Source organism: Epinephelus lanceolatus, chromosome 16, assembly GCF_041903045.1.
Source record: "Epinephelus lanceolatus isolate andai-2023 chromosome 16, ASM4190304v1, whole genome shotgun sequence".
Classification (NCBI taxonomy): Eukaryota; Metazoa; Chordata; class Actinopteri; order Perciformes; family Serranidae; genus Epinephelus; species Epinephelus lanceolatus.
This window is the reverse complement of record NC_135749.1, coordinates 21,349,513-21,373,790: the sequence shown is the minus strand read 5'-3', so window position 1 is coordinate 21,373,790 and position 24,278 is coordinate 21,349,513. Positions and strand designations below refer to the sequence as shown.

Genomic DNA, 24,278 nt, shown 5'->3' with positions numbered 1-24,278 from the left:
CCTTACTGTTGTGTATAAGCAGGTGTGTAGTTTAAAATGTAGGCTGCAGTGACCAAGTCATTCCAGTTAAACCTGATATGTGTGACTGGCAGCTTATATTTAGGATGATAGCAGTAAAAATTTGGAGATACATGATGAAACTAAACGCAGACATTTATATAGGAGTGCTCTTTCAAACCATCAAAAGCCAAATGTCTGCTGTCAGTCTGCTGTCTTGTATTTCATTTGATGTATTGCTTCGCTCCGCATTGACAAAAGTGAATCAACTACATGAGTGAGAAGGCAGTACTTTACAACAGAAGCCTATTTTATGATTTGAGAGCTCATATTCACTGGTTTTCCAGATCTGTTAACGGAAAAAGTCTTATTTTGAGAAGGGTCTGGCTGTAGAGCTCTAGACCAATAACACCATGGTGAACAGTATAACCTAATATTTTGATAAAACCATAACTTATAAGTACAAAGTACTTGTTCAAACTAATGAACACATGCTATTGTATCCCGATGATCTTCTTCTTGACACGTAATACACAGTTATTAACGATAAGCACAACAGACAGTACATATTTAGCCTAAATGTGAAACTAAATGTCATCAGTCAGCTTATAACAAGCCCACTTAAACAATAGCATGGACGTTATATAATGTATTAGATATATGCTTAGTAAGCTACTTTAGTTTTTAACGCTAAGCGCAATAAAACAATACACTGGGCAGTTTAGTATAGTGGCATGTAAACATTATTTATTGATAAGAAAGTGCTATAAACACACGTGATCTTTTCACCTTCACATGTGATAACACTTTATTTCCCTCCATGGGTTCTGGCAATCAAGTAGGGTCTTAGCGCAGGAGATGAGCCTGAGCCTGGCGCTCTGCAGCGGGCCACTATTACAGTACATATTTTGTGTACTGTAATCTAATGTTACCCACTGACATCAACTGCTATGGGAATGTAATCTGTCTATTAGAGCCAAAGAGCATTACAGTAACTACCCAAACAGTTAAACCGAGAGAAAAGAAAAGAACATTTAATCATTTATTTCCTATCCTGGCCAAATTCTTCTTTTAATGGTTTGTTTATTATTAACCAACATTTATTGGGGATATTTTTATGTGCGAAATCAAATCTCTTGTTTGGACCTTTTGCCTTTAAAATACAGAGGAGCGCACAGCTCTCTGGCTTAGTAGTGGTGAGTGGTGACGTCAGACATGTTTGGCTCTGTGGGTGAAACTCAGCTACTGTATGTCAGTGCTTTGGAGAAATCTTGATTTGATGCATTCATTCATGATTATTTAACATCTCTGAGTGATGTATTCTCTGCGGGCAACCTCATGGCCGCTTTACATTTACAAACATGTACATGCAAGTGGACTCCCTACAAAAACAGGATCCAGATACTGTAGGTTAAACAGGAACACTGTGATGCACAGAGGGGTGGCTCTGGGGTACTTTACTGAAAACCCTACTACAATTAACCTAAAATCTTCAGCTGAATACATAGTGTGTGTGTGTGTGTGTGTGTGCGTGTGTGTGTATCTGTGTTAAGGAGCTTTTATCTAAAACATTGATGTCGCAACGACCTGCAACTTCCCCTCACACAAGACAGCTCAGTATGTGTGTGTGTGTGTGTGTGTCTGTGAGGAGAGTGAAAAAATAAAGAGTGAGAAAAGCAATGTGTAGCTGTGACGCAGGAGAGATGGAGGTGAGCTCACAAAAGCCCATGGACTTTTTATTTTTTTGTTTTAGTCAGACAAACCTTTTCCACATGGCACTGCTGGGCAACAAAGGACAGCTTTAATTAGGAAAGAACTTTTATCGCCTCGAAGAGAAAGAGGAGAGGATTTTCCTTTTGAGTTTCTCGCAGTATCCACCTTGTGAGCAATGTGACACCTGCTCTTCGAAGAAAGAGTGATAGGCTGAAGTTGAAACAAAAACGTGGCGCTTTTTAAGAGAATTTAAGCTCCTTCAGACTTTACCTGCCAAGTTAACCTCACTCCTATAGTCTGTGTCTTCTATAATTTGTGGAAATTCGATGTGAATGCTTTAGGTTTTAGCGTTTTTTTGCGCAAAAGCTCTAAAATGGATACATGGTGATTCTGCCTTTTGGTGGTCTCTGATGCATGATTATCATTCCATTGCTTGGATTATTGGTTCAGCCATAATTGCGTGGCCCTGTTGTTATTGTTAAATAGTTTCTATTATTATTGCTGTAATTTTTCTCGCTAACTTTCATCCCAGGCAAAATGAATATTGTTCAGTCTGTCTTGTGGAGGATGGTCTTCCTTGTTTCAGCGCAGAATGGGGTTGTGTTGTAATTCTCTCAGAGCTAGTTATCTACCTCTGTAGTCCCTTTGGGCAGGCCAAAAGTCTCATAACCATCCGCTCTCTGTCTGTCTGTGTGTATTCGTGTGTGTGTGTGTTGGTTGTTATGCAGGATAGAGGAAATGAAAGCTCAGACTGAGCCTCAAGGCTTTCTAAACTGTCTCAGTGTCCTTCTCATGCATGTGTTTGTGTGTTTCTGTGTGTGTCTGGGGCTGAGCACATCTGCGCCAATAAATGAGTGTGTGTGAAAACACAAGTTAGTGCCGAAAACGAGGAGAGAATACACTCATGTTCTATCTCTGTCTTGCTCCGTTTTATTTAAGTGCTTACACGCACACACACACAAATGCATATGCAATTCAAGTGATTGAATCTCAGCTTTTATTGTGAAATATTGGGCAATTCTGCAACCTCCTTCCTCTTTTTTGTTCTGTGTGTGTGTCTGTGCGTGTGTGTTCTCTAACTGTTGTGTATTTTCTGAGCTGTGTGCACGCAAGTGTATGTACTGTGTGTAAATTTAAACTCTGTCTCTGAGAGCGGACAGTAGCTAACACTGCGTGATGCATTACATCACACAGGTGCCAGTGGCTTGATTTTTTTTTTATTACTTTTAAGTGCTATAATTTAATTTATTTTCAAGGAAAATATCATGACTTAGTTAAACAGTATTTCACCTAAACACATTGCTTCTCACAAACTAAAAAACACATTAGTTTATTGTTCAGCGTGCTCACATTTCCGCGACCCGCTTTGTGTGCCAGTGTGTAATTTCCTGGTTGTCCCCCAGCAACCCCCGAGCTCTGATCACAGGAAGTTGAGAGGAAGTTGTCGGGTCTCCGCTACACACACACACACACTCACACACATACATCTACCTCCACCCACGCTTTCACGCTAGTAGGAGAAATAGTAGTGGTGAGTGAATAAAGGAGAGAAGGGAGGGGGCAGTGTTCAGGTGTGATAGTCTTCTCTCATGCGCTGCTCTTTCTGCATCAAGTGTGAAAACTCTGTCTGTTTCTGCATCACCATCTCTTACTTTCTCATCCTTTTTGCTCAGTCCTTCTCTGCTACTCCTCGACAAACTAACGGGATGCTCACACATAGGGATCCATTGTAAATGGGTAAATGGGAGCTGGTATTGCAGCCTGGTGCCTGCTGAGTACGGAGATGTAAAAGGTGCTCAGCAGCATTACAGGGGAAAGCTGTAAAAAAGCTATACTTCATTTAAATGTCCTCTCTGGCAATATGGGCGACTAGGCATAGGTGTAGATTTCAGGAGGGACACAGGGGGCAAGTCCCCCTTAATATTTAGGGCAGTTGCGTTTGTGCTCAGTAAAATTAAAGACACTTACACCATAAATTGCAGAAAAGGCACAAATTGGTGCATTAAAAATCCCCTCAAAGCAGGAAATTAAGTTTGATGCTCAAAGTTTCCTTGCAGAAGATTTCCAAACCCCCCTGTTTCATACATGTCCCTCCTGATGTTGAAACAAGACCTCCGCCCTTGAATCTAGGTGAGAGCCAATCGTGCTTGTTTTAATGCCTGCAGAAACAGAAAAAACACAAGTTGTTTACGACTCGGCTCCACCAGTCAAGTGGGAATTGCTTCCAGTGCAGATACAGGACTGCAGTACCAATCAGCCCTGCCAGCTCGGGCGCTATTGTTTTATTGAAAAGGTTTCAACAGTGTGAACCGCAAAAGAGCTTTGTCTGAGTCGGTGAAACAACTGCGCAGCAAGAAATGGACAACATGAATGATTTCTTTGAAGGCTTGCTAAGGAGACTGGAGGAAGGGATTCAAAGAAACCTGGTTAGCAAAGCTGTATCTCTGCTGGAGGAACCTGATTTTGTGGCAACTTGCTACACGCTTAACTGGTTTTCTAATGGCGCTTTACACACATTCACATGACACAGACTCTGACAGACACATCCTGATATCCAAAATAATTAAATCTTAAATGTAAAAAGAAACCACACCACAAACATAAGATGCAGCTTTGGAACAGCATGCTTAGTTTACGTGGCGCCAGACTGTTTCTGGCTTTTTGACCGCTGCAGCCAGTGTTTGTTAGGCGTGTGTGCCGGCAGTTTGCGGAGTTAAACTGTTTCTGATAGTTTCACAGTAAATCAATATCCTGAGACAGACTCCATCATTCTGTCTTTGAACACAAGCACAGAAAGTCAGGCCCTCTGTTTTGAAACTCTAAGAAATATCGGGCAGCTCTCTAAAAGGGGGGTTTAGATACATCATACATTGTGTGTCCTTCAGAGGTGTGTATTTGTTGAATAGGTATTCATGCATAAAAAGGGTAATTGTTGGCAGTTGTGTAGTGTGATGTTCCGGCATTTTTTGGTATTTGGAATTCACATTTTCTTGGGTTGTGGTTTTCAGATGAGGTATCAACGCGGGTATGTTCTCCCTCTCTCCTGTTTCATACAGTGCTTTGTCTTTTTTTACTCTTTGTTAAAAAAGGCTTTTTCAAAACAGACATGTCTTTAACACAACGTTTCTAGGATCTAGAGGACGCCCTTCAATTATTTATCAGACGCTGCTTTTGATGTGTTTTCCCTTTGTGTGTATATGATGTGTTTGTATTGTGTATTCCTGTATACTGTCAGTTTGTTTCCTTTGGTATTAAGGCTGTGATTTAATACCTTTATCATAGCGTGAAATGTCTTTATTTTTCGTTGGTTTGAAGATTTCCAACACATTTCACCAGAAAAACGTGTGTGTTTACTGAGTATTTGGTTTGTTCTGAAGCAGCAACAGATTTCAAACTGGTGAGTGTGTAATGTCTGCTGCACGTGGTGCTCAGTTGGTGCGCAGGAAGAAACTAAATGAGAATTTAATGAAGTTGGATTATTTTTAAATAATTTAAATGATTAGATGCAAATGGTGGAACTAATCTTTTAATGTGGTCATATTACAGTGGTTTTTATCATTATTTAACATCATGTAGAATTCAGTTAGATGTAATTGTTGGTTCGTGGAGAAGTGTGTAAATGTGTGTGTGTTTATTGTGTTCGTTCAGTAATGAGGGATTTGTTACTACATGATATTGTGAGGCACTTGATGGTTAAAGGAATACTTCACTCCCCAAAATGACTTTTTGTATATCAATCACTCACCCTGTGTTATGTTGAATTTGTGGAGAAAACTTGTTTTTCTGACATGACTCCAGTGAGTAAAGCCTCAAAAAAATGAGAAAATTCTTCATAAATTGAAGTCATAGGGGCCCATGTTTAACAACAGCAAAACTATACTAAAACATCTGTCTACAAATTGTCACACAATTGATCCAGTTGTACGCCCCCCACTTTCCAGACAGACAGCCCTTTCTGACCAGGAACTGAGCTAAAAGTGAAACTTAGCAACACTCCCCTCACTGCCAGACTCCATTGACATAAACAGCAATTTTACCTCGCTGAACACAGGAGCTGCTGGTCTATCGCCACCTCGATCTGTGGTTTGTTTATGTTATTGTGTGACTTTGCTAAACCTGAACTAACCCTTTAAAACACCAGAGTTACACAATGACACAAACAAACTAATGGATCAGTGCAGTGGTGGACCAGCAGCTCAGCGAGTTAAAATGACTGTTTTTGTCCATGGAGTCTGGCACTGAAGAGAGCATCGATAGATTTCACTTTACTACAGTTCCCTGTCGGATTGGGCTGTCTGTTTGGAAAGTACTGAGCATACCACTGGATAAATGGGACTTAGATTATACTGCACGAGTTGTGTGGGAGTTTGTAAGTGGATGTTTTGATATGGTTTTGCTGATGTTTAACATGGTCCCCTATGACTCGCATTCATCATGATTTTCTCTGTTCTTGGATTCTCACTAGAGGTGTGTGAGAAAAACAAAGATTTCCTCACAAATTTTAATGTAATATTGGGTGAGTAAACAATGTACAAATGATCATTTATTGGGCTGAAGTGTTCCTTTAAAAACAACTTATAAAAGTATGATTTTGTATGTTTACATGTGTTTTCTCTTACTGTGTGTGCACGCGTGTTTGATCCATAAGGGTCTTGTCTCGCTGCCAACCTCTGTCTCCTGGCAGCCACTTTAACAATAATTAATTACACACACTACTTGAAGTCTGTGTGTGTATGTGTGTGTGTTTTCCGTGTGTGAAACTGTGCTCCCCCCATGACAGTTGTATGATTTATCACTTAAGTTATAAATGTGATTTCACACACACATCCACACACACAGCATATAACACACAATTTGCTTACCGCAAAAATTGGTTAAGTTGACATCATCAGTGATGGTGAGAAAGAGAGACTGAGAGGGATCCGTTTTTGAAGGAGCTTTCTTAGACGTGACCACACACACATGGTATGCTCCACAGACACATTCACACACAGACAGAGTATGCTCTAAGGACCATAGCAGGGGAGCTGTGTCTGTGTCTGAGTGTATGTGTGTGTATGTGTGTATGTATAAAGTTAAAATCCAGACAGTCATTCCAGAGGCCAGACTATTGAGTCTTAGAAACTCTCAGGTCACAGATTATTGAAATAGCAGAAGAGATATATAGTCTGCGTCTGTGTGTGTCTTCTGTTTCAATGTGTTACTAAAACATCACAAATTGCTTAGGAGACTGAGAAGTACACACACGTGCAGGTGTGTCTTCATATGTGTGAAGACACACCTGGACTTGAGAGTATTTATGTGTGTAAATGTCTGTGATTTTAAAATAATACAGGTGTGTGTGTAAGATCTAGATGCAGTGTGTAAGCCTGTGTTTGAACTAGCAGTCTGAATATGTGTGTGTGTGTGTGTGTGTGTGTGTGTGTGTTTGTGTTGTGGTACTGATTTATTTCAGCATCATTTATCGCTCCATTGGGAACTGAACCAGCAACCTCTTGGCAGCTATTTCACTGCAATAGTCTCACATTACACGCAGTCTATTGTGTAGGCCAATCTAACAAAGTGTACCTTGTTTTAACCTGCTCACCTCCCACAATTTGGAAAGGAAAGCTTGGACAGCCTAATAAGTTCCAACCCATTCCTTCACAGAAACTGAGCAACCTGTTTTTATACTCCTGTGCCCCACCTGTGGGCTTCGACACACACTTCAAAATAAAGTTTTATAGACCGTGGGTCCCAGGGTGTTCGCGTAGCACTTTCAAATTTGCCTTTGCAGATGAAAACGGCAAGTTTTGTGTCACGCTGAGTAAGTCACAGTTGGAAAAGTGTGTTGCTGTCACTTGTAACGTTTCTTGTTTCACTGTCTTTTGCGTGTGTTGTAAAGTTGAAGAGTTAATTGAGCTTGAAAGCAGAATTTCGGCTATTTCAATTGGTAGACCAGTGAAGAGAATCTCCCATGGTGAAGTGAGAAACACTCCCCCCCTCTCTGAGCTTTTTCCAAGGTGCACTTGAACAGTGGTCTAAACCCCAACGTGCTCAGTGGCCAAAAGACCATGGTTATACTGGACAGCTCCCAGTTATGTGTTCATGTTTGTGTGTAACTGGTGCTAACCAGTGTTCTGCTGTTGACTCCCCAAAGGGGTAAACAGCCCTCCTACAGAGTGTAACACACACGGAGTACAGGGCTTCCCAGACCCTGTGTGGTGCAGTAATCCAATGTATTTATTCGAGGTCAGACTCCTCTAATAGACTTTTAATAAAGTTTGTTTGGTGAATGTGGGGGGGGGGGGGGGGGGGGCTGGGCTTGGAGCCTGTGAGTGTGTGTATTTCTGTGCATGAAGGATTGATGTTCAGGGGGTTCGGAGTTTTTTAAGTAGCCCGTCTTCCACTGTTTGTTTCTGAATCTGTGTTTTCTGCAGAGCAGTTGTGAGCACCTTGTAGCACATAGTCATACATAATGTTGGCTCCTGAATTACCGAATGAGAACTCTGATATATCTCATAAGCAGCAAGTGCAACAGTATTGATTAGACTTGTAAAGGCAGGTGACACAGCTCATAAGTAATTGTGAGATTCAGCTAACTGGCTAGCAATGCTAATCAAGATCAAAGAGCAAAATACATCAAGAGAAAAAGCTGTCTTGTATGAGATTGTGTATCATTAGTACTGAATCCAGTAAAAGAGCTATTAATAGACTGCACATGATGTGGTTTAAGAATAATAATTCTGGAAGTTGCATACATCTACAGTGAAAGATCTTCACAAAGAAAGGCCTGGTAATGTGGCATTTTGCTTTGAGAACTGTAGTATATGTGAAGAAAAACTTCTTAAAAAGCTGCCTCTGTGGAAAAACTTAAAATGAAAGAAAGCAGCAGCCTTTGCTTTTACACCCACATATACACTAACACACTCACACACACCTACATAAACACAGACACGAGCAGACACATAAATGATATAGTCTGTTCCATTTAAAAAAAAAAAAACTGTCTTCGCCATGTTTAATGAATAGATGTCCATCTGTCAGTCAGGCAGAGTGATTGAAGCTGTCAAGCAGTCGACACTTACAAAACACACACACACAAACACCCACACACTCCTACAAACACACGAAGGTTCGTGTGAGGATAGCCCAGAAGAAAGGGGAGTAGAGGAATAGAGATTGAGAGAGAGAGACGGCAACAGAGAGGAGGGAGGTAAATGTATAAGAGTGGGTGGGAGCGGGAGATTAATTGAGAGAGCTAGATGAAAGATGGACAGATAGGGAAGAGGAGGTGTGTTCACAACATCGGTTAATGTGTGTGAGTGAGAAATGTACTCGTATAGAGAGTGGCATGCAGAGAGAGGCGGCTACAGAGCAAAGGAGTAGAAACAGAGGGAGGGAGTCTCATAACGAGAGCGCGAGGTATTGAAATGTGAACCTCTGATTAAGTTTGACATTTAAGATGGCATATTTTGCATGCTGCTACCCCATTACAAATGAGTCCTACACTTTGGGAGAGTGTGTCCACATGTGAGTCTATACGTGTGTGTGATTTGCTTGATCCATGTCAGGAATGAATTGGGCCCCCGCTACCCAACAGATGACGTGTGTGTGTGTGTGTGTGTGTGTGTGTGTGTGTGTGTATAAGACTTCTGGCATTGATTAGGGGCCTAGCAGGCAACTGAAAGCTTTTAGTCTTAAAATGGCAGGTGGACTCTGTCTCGCAGTGATTTTATGTTGTCTTCCTCTCTCTCCCTCCTTCTGTTTCTCTCCAGACCCCCCTCCCTATCTCCAATTAGACTCCTGCCTCTGCAGAATCAATTCCAAGCTGTTACTTGTGCCCCAAAAACAGAAACGCACACTTCAGCCGACGCTTTTCCCCCCTCGCTTCACCCGTGCTCCCATCCGGCGCTCGAACTAAGCACCGCATAGCAGCGTGCACTTGTGGCCGATTCCTATTATTATCCCACCGCTCTAAATAGGCTTGGTTTCACGGCCTGATCTGTTTTGTCTGTGTGGGTACTAAAACGGTAACGTGCGCGCTTTCATTAATATTTTCTTCAGCTGCTTTCATTCACTGACACGTAACCTAGAGCTACAAGTCATTTCAGCGTGACTGCCATTTTGTGCATCAGTGGCCTTCCTAGAGGTAATAATCTGTGACATTTTCATATAAATAAATGACTGCTGAGTGATACAACACAGTCATGAAGGCTGTAACATTTGCAGCAACAACAACAACAACAGCTGGTGTCTGCCAGGTCCCCCCAGGGAGAATCCTTTTTTACGGACAGGAAGTGATGTGTTTCAGTTTTCTGGCAGCAACTCTGCAGCAGCGGTAGAGAAACAGTATTTGAGCTCGGTCAGCAAGCCACAGCAGAGCATACCAAAAACTGTACGTACATATACCATAGATTTTCTGAATGAAACTGACATCTGATATTGTTCCACATTATTGGACTCATTGACTGTGGAAGGAAACAGTTAGTTAATTAGTCAAATGACAGTAAATTAATGTGCACTGGTTACATATAAATAATCGTGATGCATTAATCATTTCAGCATGTTTCAAGCAAAAATGGAAAAAAAAGAAAAGTTGGTGGTTTCAGCATCTCCAATGTGAGAATCTGACATTTTAGTGAACTTCAGGAAATTAGGAAGGACATTTTTGCATTTTTGGTGTTTTTATTTCAGAAAATTAATTTAAATAATTGTTAGCTGCAGCCCCAATTGACAGGTTGATTAGTAGTTTCCGACATCTTCACCCTTCCATCTAGCACACTGTGCCAAATCTGAAAGCGAGAAGAAGTCTTGAAAATCATCAGATGCTGAAACACATTGCGTATATGTGGCTTCCTTTCTGTAGGGATGTAGACTACTTGATTAAATGTTACTCTTGCTAGTCGGCGCTAGATACACCAGTCTGTTAAACTTATTAAGTTACCCAGAATAGGGCTGCAATGATTAGTCGACTACTCGATGACTAATCGACTATTAAAATGATCGGTGACTATTTTAGTAGTCGACTAATCAGTTTGAGTCATAAAAGTACCCCAAAATACTCTTATTGCAGCTTCTTACGTTCAGATATTGGCAGCTTTACACACTCTCCCATGACGGTGAACTATAACCCTTTGGCATGAGTACGAAACAAGACATTAGATGACACGTTTTTGAGTTTGGGAGAGACAGACCGACATTTTTCAACATTTTAACACATTTTTTAATAAAATGATTAGTCAACTAATCGAAGAAATAATCGACAGATTAGTCGACAATGAAAATAATTGTTAGTTGCAGCCCTAACCCAGAAGAAAACAGGAGTAGTTTGGATCTGCGTGCAAGACAAACCAGCAACTGATCATCGACAGCTCTTCCTCTCCATCTCTCTTTTCACCTGGATGGAACCACATGTACGCGACCGGTACAAGTCCGCAGCACAGAGGTTAAATGCAGAGAGTATGTCCGAGCATTCACACACACTTGAGCCAGCTGGAATTTCTTCTCCCTAGGCTGAATGAGAGAGGTGCGTTTGGGCGCACAGGAGATCCTGAGAAGCCTGGACATTGTGTGTGCGTGCGTGCGTGCGTGCGTGCGTGCGTGCGTGCGTGTGTGTGTGGATTTTTTAAAAATATATCTTCAAGTCTAAGTCTTAAGTTTAAACTTTAACTTGTGGACTGGTCTAAAAGTAAGAACACACTCAAAGAAGTGTGAAAATTGAGCACAGATTTATCTCTAAGGCTGATAAATATAATATATAATATATAATATAAGATCCATTTGAAATAGTTGATCACATTTTTCTTTAACCAAATTGTATTTTAAATGTCAGAAAAATGTGTCTTTAGGAACATCCTGACCTGTAACAGGGGGGAATGATTATGAGGAATGTTACACTCTCGCAGTAATACAGTATATGAAAGTATTTTCTACTTGTCCTGAATCCATGGTAATTTATTTCAGTGTGCCATTTGGCCAGGACAGCTCGCCCCCACATGTCCACACATACTCACTCAATGTCAAAAGCTTTCTTTCTTCAAGTTCCATCACCTAAAAAAAAAAGGGAATTCAGAACACGACATCCTGGGAAAGAGTTGTGATATCATATTAGTCATAATAAACCAGGAAGCTCACTGTGAGCTGCAGAACGAAGCCATTATGCTGCACGTTATTCAAGGGGCTACCAGCTGGGCGCCTGACCCGATGCTCTACTCCATCCCAAAGTTTTGGACAAATTGGACCCAAATGTGCGAGTCTGTTGAAAGTTTGAATAATGGGAAGTAGTGTTTGTTGTTCTGCAGTAACTTTGAAGGAGGAGAGGAGGTTGTGTATGAAATGCCCCTCTCCAGTACCGCAAGTGTGTGTAATAAACGCTATGCTGTTCCTGTTGGAGAAACTTAAACTCACTTTGGAGATGAGGGGAAGTTTTAAAGCAGATGCTATAATAGTCGTCCACCTTTTGGGGATGCTTATTAGTATGTGGAACTTATCTGCTCTTTGCCTCCTGCCTTTTTTCTCTCCCTTCCTTTGCTCCCTTTTCTGTCTCTCCATTTCCCCAGACAATCTCTCGTTTTTATTTTTAAATGAAGAAAAAATATATTCTCTTTCCCGTCTCCTCCCCTCCAAGCTCCTGCCTTGCCTCCGTTTACCATCTTTATTTTAATTAACAGTCATTACCTTATTTTCCCCCTTCCCCTTCCTTCCTCACTTAACCATACTCCTTCTCAGTCTACACCCACTTCCCTATGCATCTTTCTGTCTTTTAAAAAACTAACATTGAATCAGAAGAAGAAAAAACAAAGGACAGATGATGAGGGACAGGAAATGTGGGGACAAAGACTTGAGAGACTAATATGAAGAGACAGAGTGACGCAGATCAAGAAACCGAAAGAAAAGCTTGAGAGAGATCTCTCTGTGTAACAAGACCTTGCCCTTGGCGTTATTTCTTCATATGTTGCACATTAATCCTTTGATTATGAAAGATGGAGATGCCAGCTACAACTGTCCCACGGGGAGGGGAAGAGCGGAGCTATCTGAAGGCAGCAGAAATATGTGGCAGTGTTAGGATTCGCTATCGAACCCATCCATTACAGCAACTTCATAATATGCATTTAGAGAATATGCTGGGTGATGATGGTCGTGATGGACTGGTAATCGGTTTTTTCCATTAGTGAGATTTAACTTTGTTCTCTAAATGAAAAAGGCTTTCTTTGATTTCTCACGAGTTACATTAATTTTCGTGGTTCACTGGTGTTCTGTGATGATCCTGTACATATTGTGTGGTTGTGCTGGAGTATAGTGGTTATGCAACTTTATTGTTACAGGAAATGCAAAGCCCCTTTTCTTTAAATGCACAACATATTATGGTAGTCATTTAACATTTATTGTCATTTATGGTGCTGAAATGATTGTGCAATTGATGAAGAATTAATGCCCACAAGGGATGGGACAATATACAATTGTATACATGATAAACATCACTCACAATAAGTAGATGTTGGTGAATTTTCATTGTCGGGATAATCATAAATCGCATGTTTAGCAGCACCCAAAATGTCTGCTGGGCAACCAACAACAGAAGAGACTTTGCAAAAACAGGCTACATATGCACCAACCTCAAAACATGCCAATATAATATTGGCATGTTTCATATTAGAAGACATGATAGCATTTCAAATAGTTGAAAACGAAACGGATGTTCCCTTAAAAAAGATCAGTGTCCTCTCAGTGGTTCAATGGAAACATCTGTTTCTTAACAAAATGTAAGGTAAAATGATTCCAGTATGTTTTAGCGCCATATTTAGTTTTTTTAAAGCACATTTTGGTGATTAGCAGGATAGTATCTTCAATCTAAATTATTTTGATCATGAAATATTTGACCCATCCCTAATGCCTATTTTTATTTCTTATTTTATCCACTGATTGTTAAAGGGAACAGTTTGTAGGATTTAGTATCATCTAGCAGTGAAGATTGCAGGTTGCAGCCAGCTGAAACTTCACCCATGTGCCATGCATGAACTCCCAGTCACGTTTCCTTCATTGTAAATGTTCACGATGGTTTTACCTGGAGCGAATTATCCACAGAGGTGTCTTCGCCTCTAAAATAAATGCAGCCTGTGATTGAAACTGGTAAAACACTGATTAAAGCAGATTCAGGCAAAAAAAAAAAGCGTTTTTTTTTTTTGTTTGTTTTTTTTTTTCCTTCCAATGCAGTTTGGCTTGTTGTGGAGGGTCTGCTAACTACGGTGGCTTATACGAAAGCGCAAATGGCCCTTATTTAGAGCCAGTGTTTGGTTTGTCCATTCTGGGCTATGATAGAAACATGACACACAATATGGCGCACCCCATGGATGAGAACCTGGTCCCTGTGTAAATACAAACGGCTCATCCTAAGATAACGACAACACGATTCTTATTTTCAGGTGATTATACACCAAAGAAAACATATATTATTATATTATATTCCTTTTCTTCCAATATATCGACCTTAAATCCAACACACTGGACCTTTAAGGAATGTATCAAGCACTTATTTTAAACGTTTGCTTGTTACAGCTTCTCAAAATTGAGTGTTTGCTATTTTCGTGTTTTTTCAAATTGAGTATTTTGGACTGTTGGTTGGACAAAACAAGTAATCTGATGACTTCATCTTAGGCTCTTGGCAAATGAAATGAGCAATATTTCTGACATTTCATAGACTTAATGATAAACGGATGAATGACTGATCAACTGATAATGAAAATAATTGTTTCTTGTAGCCCTAGTTGTTTATACTTCAGTTGAGGATAGTAGGCTAAGTACCTTTTGGTTTTAGTTGCACCCAACTGAAAGCAACATGATGTAAAAAAACAAACATTTCACATATGACACAATCAGATTTTTCCATGGCGCCCCTACCTCATCCACATATCTGACACATACAACAGAAACATCCCACGCCCCTCTCGGTACATCCTTCAACGGATGTCTTGAGGTGATTATTGGCAATTTCAGAGATAAAAGCCTCACTAGCGTTGGGGCTAATTGTAGTTGATGGAAATGATTAACTGTCACATTTATCCTCTCTGTGGTATTGAGGCCATTGTGGTGTATAGGGGCTAATTGTAGCTAGTAGCAGTAGTTGTTATGCGGTATGTTGTGGTGGGTTGTACCTAATTGTAGTTGATAGTAATGGTTCCAGTCTGTGTATACAGCCTGAAGCAGACAAAGGCTGTACTGCGACACACACACACACACCCAGAAACAGACACATATGGCACAGCCTTATAACACACACCTCATCTTCTTGCCCACATCCTGGAGCATGCAAGTAGCGTGTCAGAAGTATGCAAATAAACATGCAATGCCAGTATAAATAAATAATAGATGGCAGTATCGCTCTTATTGATTCCCGCTCTGTTGTGTTCACCAGAATCACTCATCGTTTTCTTATTATCGCTTTGATGAACTTCTTAAAGTCACCGCTGAAATGGTACGGGGCAGATGGAAACACAGTTAGGTCAGTCAGTGCTTCTTAGGTCGGGATTTCAGCTTCATTGCTTTACCACAGCGATCTGTAGTTTTCCACTGTGTGTGTGTGTCTGTGTGTGTGTGTGTGTGTGTGTGTGTGTGTGTGTGTGTGTGAGTGAATGATGAATTCTGACTGGGTGTGGTGAACATCAGATGAGATTTTCCTCTGCTCCCTGCACTCACTCACTCTCTCACACACACACACACATGCAGACACACACAGTGAGTGCCAGGGCTGGTCTAGGCGTGGGCCCTCGCAGACATAAATTGCTTTATTTTAATAGTTGTATGGTAGAGAAAGAGGGGAAGAAAAAAATGGTAAAATACTAGAAAGGCCATACAGAGAAAATTGGATTCAACAAAGAACGCGGCCCTCTGTCTGTCTTTTTTTTTTTCTTCTTCTTCTGTGTTTGTGTGTGTGTTTTATTTTCCCCTTGCTTCCTAATCCACTAGATTACATTACAGGGTTGTTAAAATATGGTCCTTTTTAATATGTTTATGTTATCTGCATGTGTTTGTTTGTGGTCATGTGATTATGTGTTTTCAGCTACATTCCCTTGTACTTCCCTCCCTTAAGATGTGCGTTGATTCTCTCACGCTTTAACTGTTAGCAGTGCGCTATCAGTAAATAACAACAAGCATTTATCTCTCACACTAACACAGAGTTAGTCACGGGGTTGCACGCATGCTATCTCGCTTCCACACACATCATCAAACGCGCATTACTCACACACACACATCGAGCGTCTTTTCCCCCGTCATATTGCATTGATCTAAAAGTGATCAGTTTTTGGCGTCTATCAGGCGTCTGCTGGGTTGGACTGTGTTTATTACCGAACACACACGCACATACAAACACGGCGTATGGGTCAATGGGTTGACTGTGTTTACGACTGAATATGAACTGAGCGACCACAAATAAACACGCTCGCTCGCACGCGCACGTGCTCGGAGAGACACACACGCAGTATCTCTCTTGTCATGACTGTTGTGAACAGAACGACCACAATTGTTCTCTTTTCAAACAAAAGAAACATTATGGTTTAACATAAAACACATGGTTGGTTATTTGATGGCTTTGTATAGTGATTATAAGGCAGGGAGGGGAGGGACGGCGGGGGAAAGGGGGGCGGCAGAGGGAGGGAGAGGGCAGGAACAGAAAGAAAAAAATTTTAATGATGGAATTACTCAAATTATTGTAGCAATTATTCTTGCATGTGAAAGAGGGCAATAGAGAATAAAAAATAACTGAAATCCCAAGGAAAACGCCTTGATAAGTTCTTTTTTTTTATTTGATAGAGGTATTTTACATTGATTATAATGGTGGCCAGAGACGCTGAGGAAGAGAAAAGGAGATGAGAGGGGAGGGGGGTGAAAGTAAAATGGGATCTGAAATGGAAAAAAAAAGGAGAACAAAGCAGAGAAAGGAAAGCGAAGGACAGAAGGTGACACCGATAGAGCGGGAGAGACACTGAGAGATGAGAAAAAGAGAATTTGGGAGCCAGAAAATGAATGAAAGGCTCGCAGAAAGAGATGCAAGAAAGAAAGAAAAATTTGGAGTGCTCGAGGGGATAAATTGCAGTCTGCCGCCTCCCTCATCCATCTTTCTGATATGGGGTGTGTGGTTTGATGTGGTTGTCTGTTGGCCATTCTCCCCGTCTCTCTCTCCCTGTCTCTCTGTCTCCCCCATTTCTTGCCTCACCCTCTCCCTACCACCCCTCCCTCTCCGCCTCTCTGATATGGTTTGGGTCTTGATGTGGTCATGCGTTGAAGATTCTCACGGATGGTTTCCATAACGATAAAAAGATTCACTCCCTGGTTTAAGGAGGAAGGGAAAAAAAAAAGAGGCAAAAAGTTGCACTTAAGGATGCATCGAGCATCCCAGAAACACACACCCCTGAAAAATCTCTGGCAGCTGAGATGTTTCTGATTTGCCGGGGCTGTTTTTCTTTGACAAGGTTTTGTGGTCGAGGATCGTCACAGATTTCAGCGTTCAAAGAAGTTTGCAAATTGAATCAAAGCTATTCTGTACACATACATCATTGTCAGAAAATTGTGTTTGTGTGCGTGTGTGTGTGTGTGTGCATGTAATCCACAGTATTCTGCTTGAGTCCTGCAAACACCTTGTATCTTTTAGTGTCTTGATTTCAAGGGATTATGAAAATCTGCTTGATATTTTTATCCCCCGCTTCTTTCATGTATGCATCAACAGCACATAGCCTGCGTGCTTTAGTTAACATATCATCCAGCAATAAAACTAAAGAATAACTTCTTCTGTCTCTGTGCTTTTTTCAGAGATGGTGAGGAAGAAGAATCCCCCTATCCGGAGTGTGGGAGGCGAGGAGGAGGAGGAGGAAGAAGAGGGGAGGAGGCCAGCAGGAGAAGAAGAAGAGGAGGGAGAGGAGGAGGGGAGAGTGGGAGCAGAGGCCGATCGAATAAACCGACCCTCTGAACCCGAATCCTCCGACCGGGTCAGAGGAGATGAGGAGCAGGAAGAGGAGGAGGGAGAGAGTGAGTGTGTATCCTCATCTGTCTCCCCCTCATCTGTTGGTGAGCGCGACTGCAGTGAGGAGAGAGGGGGGAGGAGAGGAGGAGGAGGGGGGAGGGCCAAACAAGGAGGAGCGGCGTCGAGCGACAGACCCGAGAGCCAGTCGGAGCCTGAGGATGGCGAGAAGGGGTTAGAGGAAGGAGAGAGGAGCGAGAGAGACCGAGGGGTGGCAGATCATCTCACTGCTCCTCTCCTCTCTGCTCCCCACCTCCTCTCCAGACAGGAAGGAGGGGAGGAGTCGACAACTCACACCCCTCCACTTTCCTCCAGCCCCTCTCCTAAACTCCAGGACTTCAAGTGCAACGTGTGCGGTTACGGTTACTATGGAAACGACCCCGCTGACCTGGTGAAGCACTTTAGGAAGTATCACCTGGGTCTGCACAACCGCACACGGCAGGACGCTGCCCTCGACACACACATCCTGGCCCTCCACAACATGGCTCCCCAACACACACCTCTAGGTAACTGCATCTCTGCTTAATGTGTTTGCCTTGTGTTGATGCTTATTGTGTAAAATAGCTTTAAAATGGAAAATAGCGTGGCTGTATTAGCATACAAACTCACTTACAGTGCACAGCCACATTTTTTAAGTGACTTTTATTTCATTAAGTTTGTTTCTCACTATGCTTCCTGTTTCTTGCAGCAACAACCTGTTGATTATTTATCCAAAAGTTTTCCTCCTTCCCAGAAGTCAGACATGTTCTTAGACTTTTGTGCCTTAGGCAGTTTGAGCCCATCTTTGTTTATCTGCTTCTACAAATCTGACCCCTCCATGTTTTTCTGCTCTCAGATACACAGGCAGGACAGGGGAGGAACCAAGCCAAAGAGTTGGGGAAGACGAGACCAGATATGCACATTCAACAGCACAGGACAGTTATGATGAATGGCACATATGATGTACAGGTAAGTACAGCCACATTAAAGAAATACAGATTCATAGATTTAACAGTATACTATGCAGGAATTGTCGGCTAGTGTTTGTAAACGAGTGAAAGTGAAAGCCAACCCCCGATTACCTAGCAATGTGGATCAAGTTTTGTCCATCTGGGACACTGTGCAACTGTCCGGCAAATCAATCAATGTCTAAAATGCCTGGTGTGAAATTAGTAGCATATTAAATATCATAGATTGTATGACCTGTAAGATACGTTGCCAAGAAAACTTTATTATAAACTGAAACTATAAAGACCAGATTTGTGGATTGTATTTATAGATGGATCCATTTATCCCCTGAAGCAGTACGGTGCGTCACGCTCTTCCTCTTAGCATGCTCAGCAAATTTGGTGACGGCATCACAGATCACATTCTCCAGGAAGACCTTCAACACATCATAGGTTTTCTCACAGAGCAGGCCGGAGATATGCTTCACACCACGGCGAGCCAGATGGTGGATATTAGACGTGGTGATTTGACACTTTGCGCATTGGGTCCTTTACCTCCTTTGCCTCAGCCACTAAACCTTTTCAACAGGTTGCTTCTTCATTCAGCTTATTTTCAAGTTATCTAATTTGAATTGTTTTATTACCGTCTAAATGCAGGCTGTTATGAGGCTTTTTAGAAGATATTTCCAGCGGTTGTTACGTATGGCCAGAAATATGGAATTTTAACGGCCATACTGGCACCTTGTTGCTACCCAATCTCACCTGCAGCTGTGCCCAGAAACATACCTACCACAGCAAAATAAGACCTCCACACACTTTTAGTGGGTCAAAGTGATGACTGAAGGCAGTTACTTTCTTATGACTCTATACATTAGCCCCTTTTACACTGCCCGATTTTTGGTGAATGTTGGGCTGTTTTGCCGGTAAGCTGCGAGCGTTTAGACACACAGAGCTGGATTGGTGAGTTGATCCGAGGTGCCCAATTTTCCGCCTCGTAGGGTAGACATATTGGTGGAACCTTTCTGGTTTAAAAAGAATGAGGTGGCCTTCCGCCACGGGAGGGCCTATTGATGCTGTTGATGACGCCGCACGTGCGACCCACTGGCGGTGGATAAACAGGAAACAGCTGATAGCAGGAATTAGTGAGCAGCTAGTAGTAAGAGGGAAACGCAAACCTGACAGACACTGTAAAGATGAGCAACTGAGGAGACAAAGAATTGCGTGCCCTCCTTGTCCTCGCAAACGAAGAGGCCATTAACTGTCAGATGACGGGGATGATGAAGAACGGGACTGACCAGCCGCGGCTTCCCTCCCACGTCACTGCTTAGATCACACGCTGAGCTACACGTTTTGTTACTTGCTCACGCCCTCCATTGCCCTGAAAAAGGCACATTCTGTATGAACAAAAGTAGGTAGGCGGCATTTTGCCACACTCCCCGATTTTGTTTTTATACTGCCAATGCTGAAAGAAGACTGATTGGGCTTTCCTGCAAATTTGCACAATTCCTGTTAAAAAAGGGCTATTATTTCCAGGAAAATCCTGCATAGTATACCATTAACCTATGTGATGATGCCTAAAGTTCTTGATGAAGTGTTATAATTACCATAATGCATGTTGTTCACATATGCACTAAAATGCGCATGTACCTTAAAAAGAAAAAGATCATTAATCCTGTGTACACCAGAAGCAACAGTCCTAGGCAGTGAGTTAAATGGGGAAAAAAAGTTGAAGAAAAGAAGAAAACACAGACAAAAAACTCAAAGAAATAGTGAGTCAACAAGAGCCGCACAGTGCCCCCTGTTGTGTGACAGCATTGAATTAACTGTAAGAAAGCTAAAGTGGTCGATGGGTGGAACGGAGACTTACTGGTTCAGTAAAGCTTTGGTTTACAGCGTCTTGTTGTTGCCTCCTCGGTCCAATAAAACGCCTGCATTATCGGAGCCAATACCCCTTAGTAACAGTCAATTTCACAGTCCTTTTTACCATCACTCTTGAGAAAGACCTCAGCATAACTGATGCGTTCCACTCGGGGCACTGGCTATCCCTTTATTTGGTTTTATCTATCAACCTTTCTCTACAAGAGCACCTGATCTTCTCAGATGTGGTGAAGCTCATTGTGTGAGCATTACGCTGACAGTGACAGCAAACATCCTCTGTGGTCGTTAGAGTTCACAGTCCAAGAAAGCTAAAACAACATCAAAACTCAATAGATAACGTACCGTCCTGATGTCATCACACTGGTATCAGGACAACAGAGTGTCAGGTCCGTAAATGTATCACACAGGAAAGGTGACAAACTTTCAAACTGTCTCAAGAAGTACTTGAAATATCTTTGGATGAAGGTGCAATAAGTGCTAATGCATCTGTTCTACATCTTTGCATGTGCTCGTCATTTCTGCAAAAAAAGCATACCCTATTGTGTACGAAAATTCTGTAAAAGTTGAATTAATCTTCATATTTTTAAGATTTTTCCGACTAACAGAATAAGACACTGGTTAAACGCTGACATTAATTCGATAGAAGGAATATTACCAACTAATTATAATTAAAGCAATTATAATTAGTGCTGAATGCTTTGTAGTAAGCTTTATTTTTGAGGAATAATTTGCATAAAAGGACACAGGTTGCCGTATTCAAATTGCAACATGAAGCAACCTGACAGAGTTTTAGAAAAGTTAGCAGTAATCCATATAAGTCAAGAACTTTGATCCAAAACAGGTGACACATTGATTCAGTTAACAATTCACTGTAAGTGTTCATTGTTGTCATAAATCTGTAAATCTAGGCCCATAATTGAACAGGGTAATTTATTGGGTCGAACAGTCTGCAGCTGATTTGTAACATAGGGTGTGTGTGATTTGGACAGTGAGGCATTGTGGTGCACGTTATAAAATTTTATAGACTGACAGATGGATAGAGACAGAAAGGGAGGAAAAACGGGGCACCTGGCAGACAGGCCGCACACATTTGTACATGCGTGCTCGAGCACACACAGAGACAGGTACACAACCTGATTCACAAATCACTTGCATATATATACTGTGCAGGCATTATAGTGTTTTAAATTATGGTTAATAAATGCATATCCTGCACTAATCCCTCATATTCATACAAGCTCAATCTGTGAAAAATGGGATCTACTTTGCAGGATAAAGACAGCAAACCTTCAGGTGCTATTCATAATTCTTTAAAGATAAATGCATATACTTAGGGATGATTGAATTGCATGTAATTATACTCCATCAGAGCACATTAAAAAGTCGGACGTCACCTGCAGTCTGGGCATCTACAGATCAGGCAATCAGTTTGAGGTGAAAAAGAAAAAATGTCCTCAGTGATTTAGCTTCATCTAAGCTGTTTTAATCAGTGAAATCAACAGCTGCAGGCTTTGGTTCGATGAAAACCTGCAAAGTATCTGCTTAACATTGTACAGAATATACTGTTGCTGTGTATAGTACTTACATGTCAGCTGCATTTGCTATGAAACTGCTATTTCTTTAATAATTTTTAATCTGTTCACATGTTCTTTAGATAAAGGATATACTTTAGCTTTGGTCTTTCAAAATCCCATTCTGCAGCATGATTGAATGTTTTTAAATGCAGCTATTGGACAATGAATATATGCTTCAATAATGGTATTTAACATTGGATTTCCTTTTTGTAAGGCAGCAGAATGGGCAGTTCTTAGTTTGAAATGCAGAATCAGTCACTAAAATGGTGAGAACTGGAAGTGTCTGGCAGACAGACTTTCATTAGGTCATCATTCGTAAATTAGATGGTCAGTAGCAGACGCTGAAATGCCATTGAGTTGCCCTAATGTACCAGGAAAATGAATCCACAGTCAGAAATTGTAGACTTACTGAAATGATTTTCGACCTCATCAAATTTAATGAATACGTGCACTTGCAGAGTTGATATTTCAAGTTTTATGACATCTGCAGTATGTTCTGTCCATATCTCGTCTCGCGTAATTATTAAGATATTTATTCTGTATTGATTCAGGGCTTTTAGTAGTTATCACATTCCTTAAAAGTCCAATTTCTCAGCAGCTAACATGCCAATCAAGAAATAATTTATCCGACACTTTGTTTTTGTTTTTTTGCTTCACAGTTGTAGTGGACTTTAAATACTGAGGTCAAGTGTGCACGCTTAGTTCAAGTTGCTCAAGTAGGTCTAATAAGAGCATTAATACACAACTAAAAATAGCTTGTCATGTTATATACTGAAGATGTATTTTCAGTACTTACCAACAGTTGTAAGTTCCCTTAAAAGTACATTTCATATTCACACAAATTTAAGTGTGATTTAAAAAAAAAGAAAGAAAAAAAAAGAAGTTGTAATTTGCTTAATTGAATTTTTCTGCATTTTGACTATGACGCCAGTTTTTGGTAACAATTGGGTCAAAGATTAAGAACTGGAGTGTGTCTGAACAGTAGGGTTTTGTCTGAAAGGTTTAAACAAGATGATCTAATAAAAGCGTGCGTGTGCGTGTGTGTGTGTGCGTGTGTGTGCGTGTGTGTGTCAAGAATAGTCCAGGAGTTTCATTTCACTTAAACCAGGAGTCTGTAATGGCCGTAAGTCACGTAATGGACACAGAAACACACATACAGTAGTCAAGCACGCATGCACACACACACACACACACACACACACACATACACACACACACAGTCAGAAATAGAAAATCCAGTGGGCTTAAGTCGTCATTATGAAGAAAAAGTGAAAGTATAAAAAAAAAAGAAGCCGAATGAAAGGGGTCTCTATTCTCTTCATCCCTCGCTCGCTTTTTCTCTCTCCCGCCCACGTTTGGAAAATTCCATGTTGTCATTTGCTGAGGCGAGATGTCCTGTCAACCAATGACATTGCGGGAAAAAGACTCTGGGAGGAGAGGGATATGGGAGAGAAGGAGAGAGCGAGAGGGATGGAGGAGGAAAGAGGAGAAGGGAGTGGAAGAGACAGAGAGAGCGGCTTTGAAACCAGTGGTTATAATCGGCTGTTAGGCAGTGTAATGAAACAGCTGTCAGACACATTTAACTTTCTTTTTCTATCTCTGCTCTCCAGTTGTCTCTCTCATCATTTGTCTTTGTCTCTCCTTCACCTTCTCCTCAGCTCTGCCTCTTTTTTCTTTGCTCACTCTTTCTTACTCCAGTTCCCTTTTTTCTCTCACTTCTCAATTTGCTTTTCATCCATCTCTCACCTCTTTCTTCTCCCCCTCTCTGTTACTCGACTTACACACTTCTCCCTCAACTTGTCCCACTTGTCCTCTGCCTCCTCTCTCTCTCTCTTTTTCCTCTCTCCCTCTCATGTTCCCCTTTGTGTCTTTCTGTCCATTCTGCTTGATATAATGACTTGATGTTTGGCGCTTCTCTAATTGCCTGGGCAGGGTCTGTGGGACATGATGATTGGATGATTGCTTTTGTGAGATCATACACACTAATAGCTCTCATTTAGCCTTCTGAATTTATTCTCTTCTTGGAAGCTGAAATGTACCATCGCACATTTTTAGTTGTTTTTCTTTTTTAAAGGAGCCCTATTATGCTCAGGTCCAGGTTTGTTCTTGTACAGTTATATTTAAGTTATGTGCTAGAACATGTTAAAATGCTTTAGTGTTCAAAAACCCCGTTACTTTCCTCATACTGTCTGTGCT

At 41.3% G+C, this 24,278-nt stretch overlaps 1 protein-coding gene across 4 annotated transcripts in view; it reads left to right on the top strand.

Annotated features, from left to right (window-relative positions):
- Positions 1 to 24,278, top strand: part of trps1 (trichorhinophalangeal syndrome I) — a 148,339-nt gene that overhangs the window by 44,258 nt on the left and 79,803 nt on the right. For all 4 annotated transcript variants that reach the window (XM_033637080.2, XM_033637077.2, XM_033637079.2 and 1 more), the window contains exons 3-4: positions 17,497 to 18,210; positions 18,540 to 18,652. In XM_033637080.2, the coding sequence (XP_033492971.1) occupies positions 17,497 to 18,210; positions 18,540 to 18,652 (827 nt within the window). The remainder of the gene's footprint in view (positions 1 to 17,496; positions 18,211 to 18,539; positions 18,653 to 24,278) is intronic.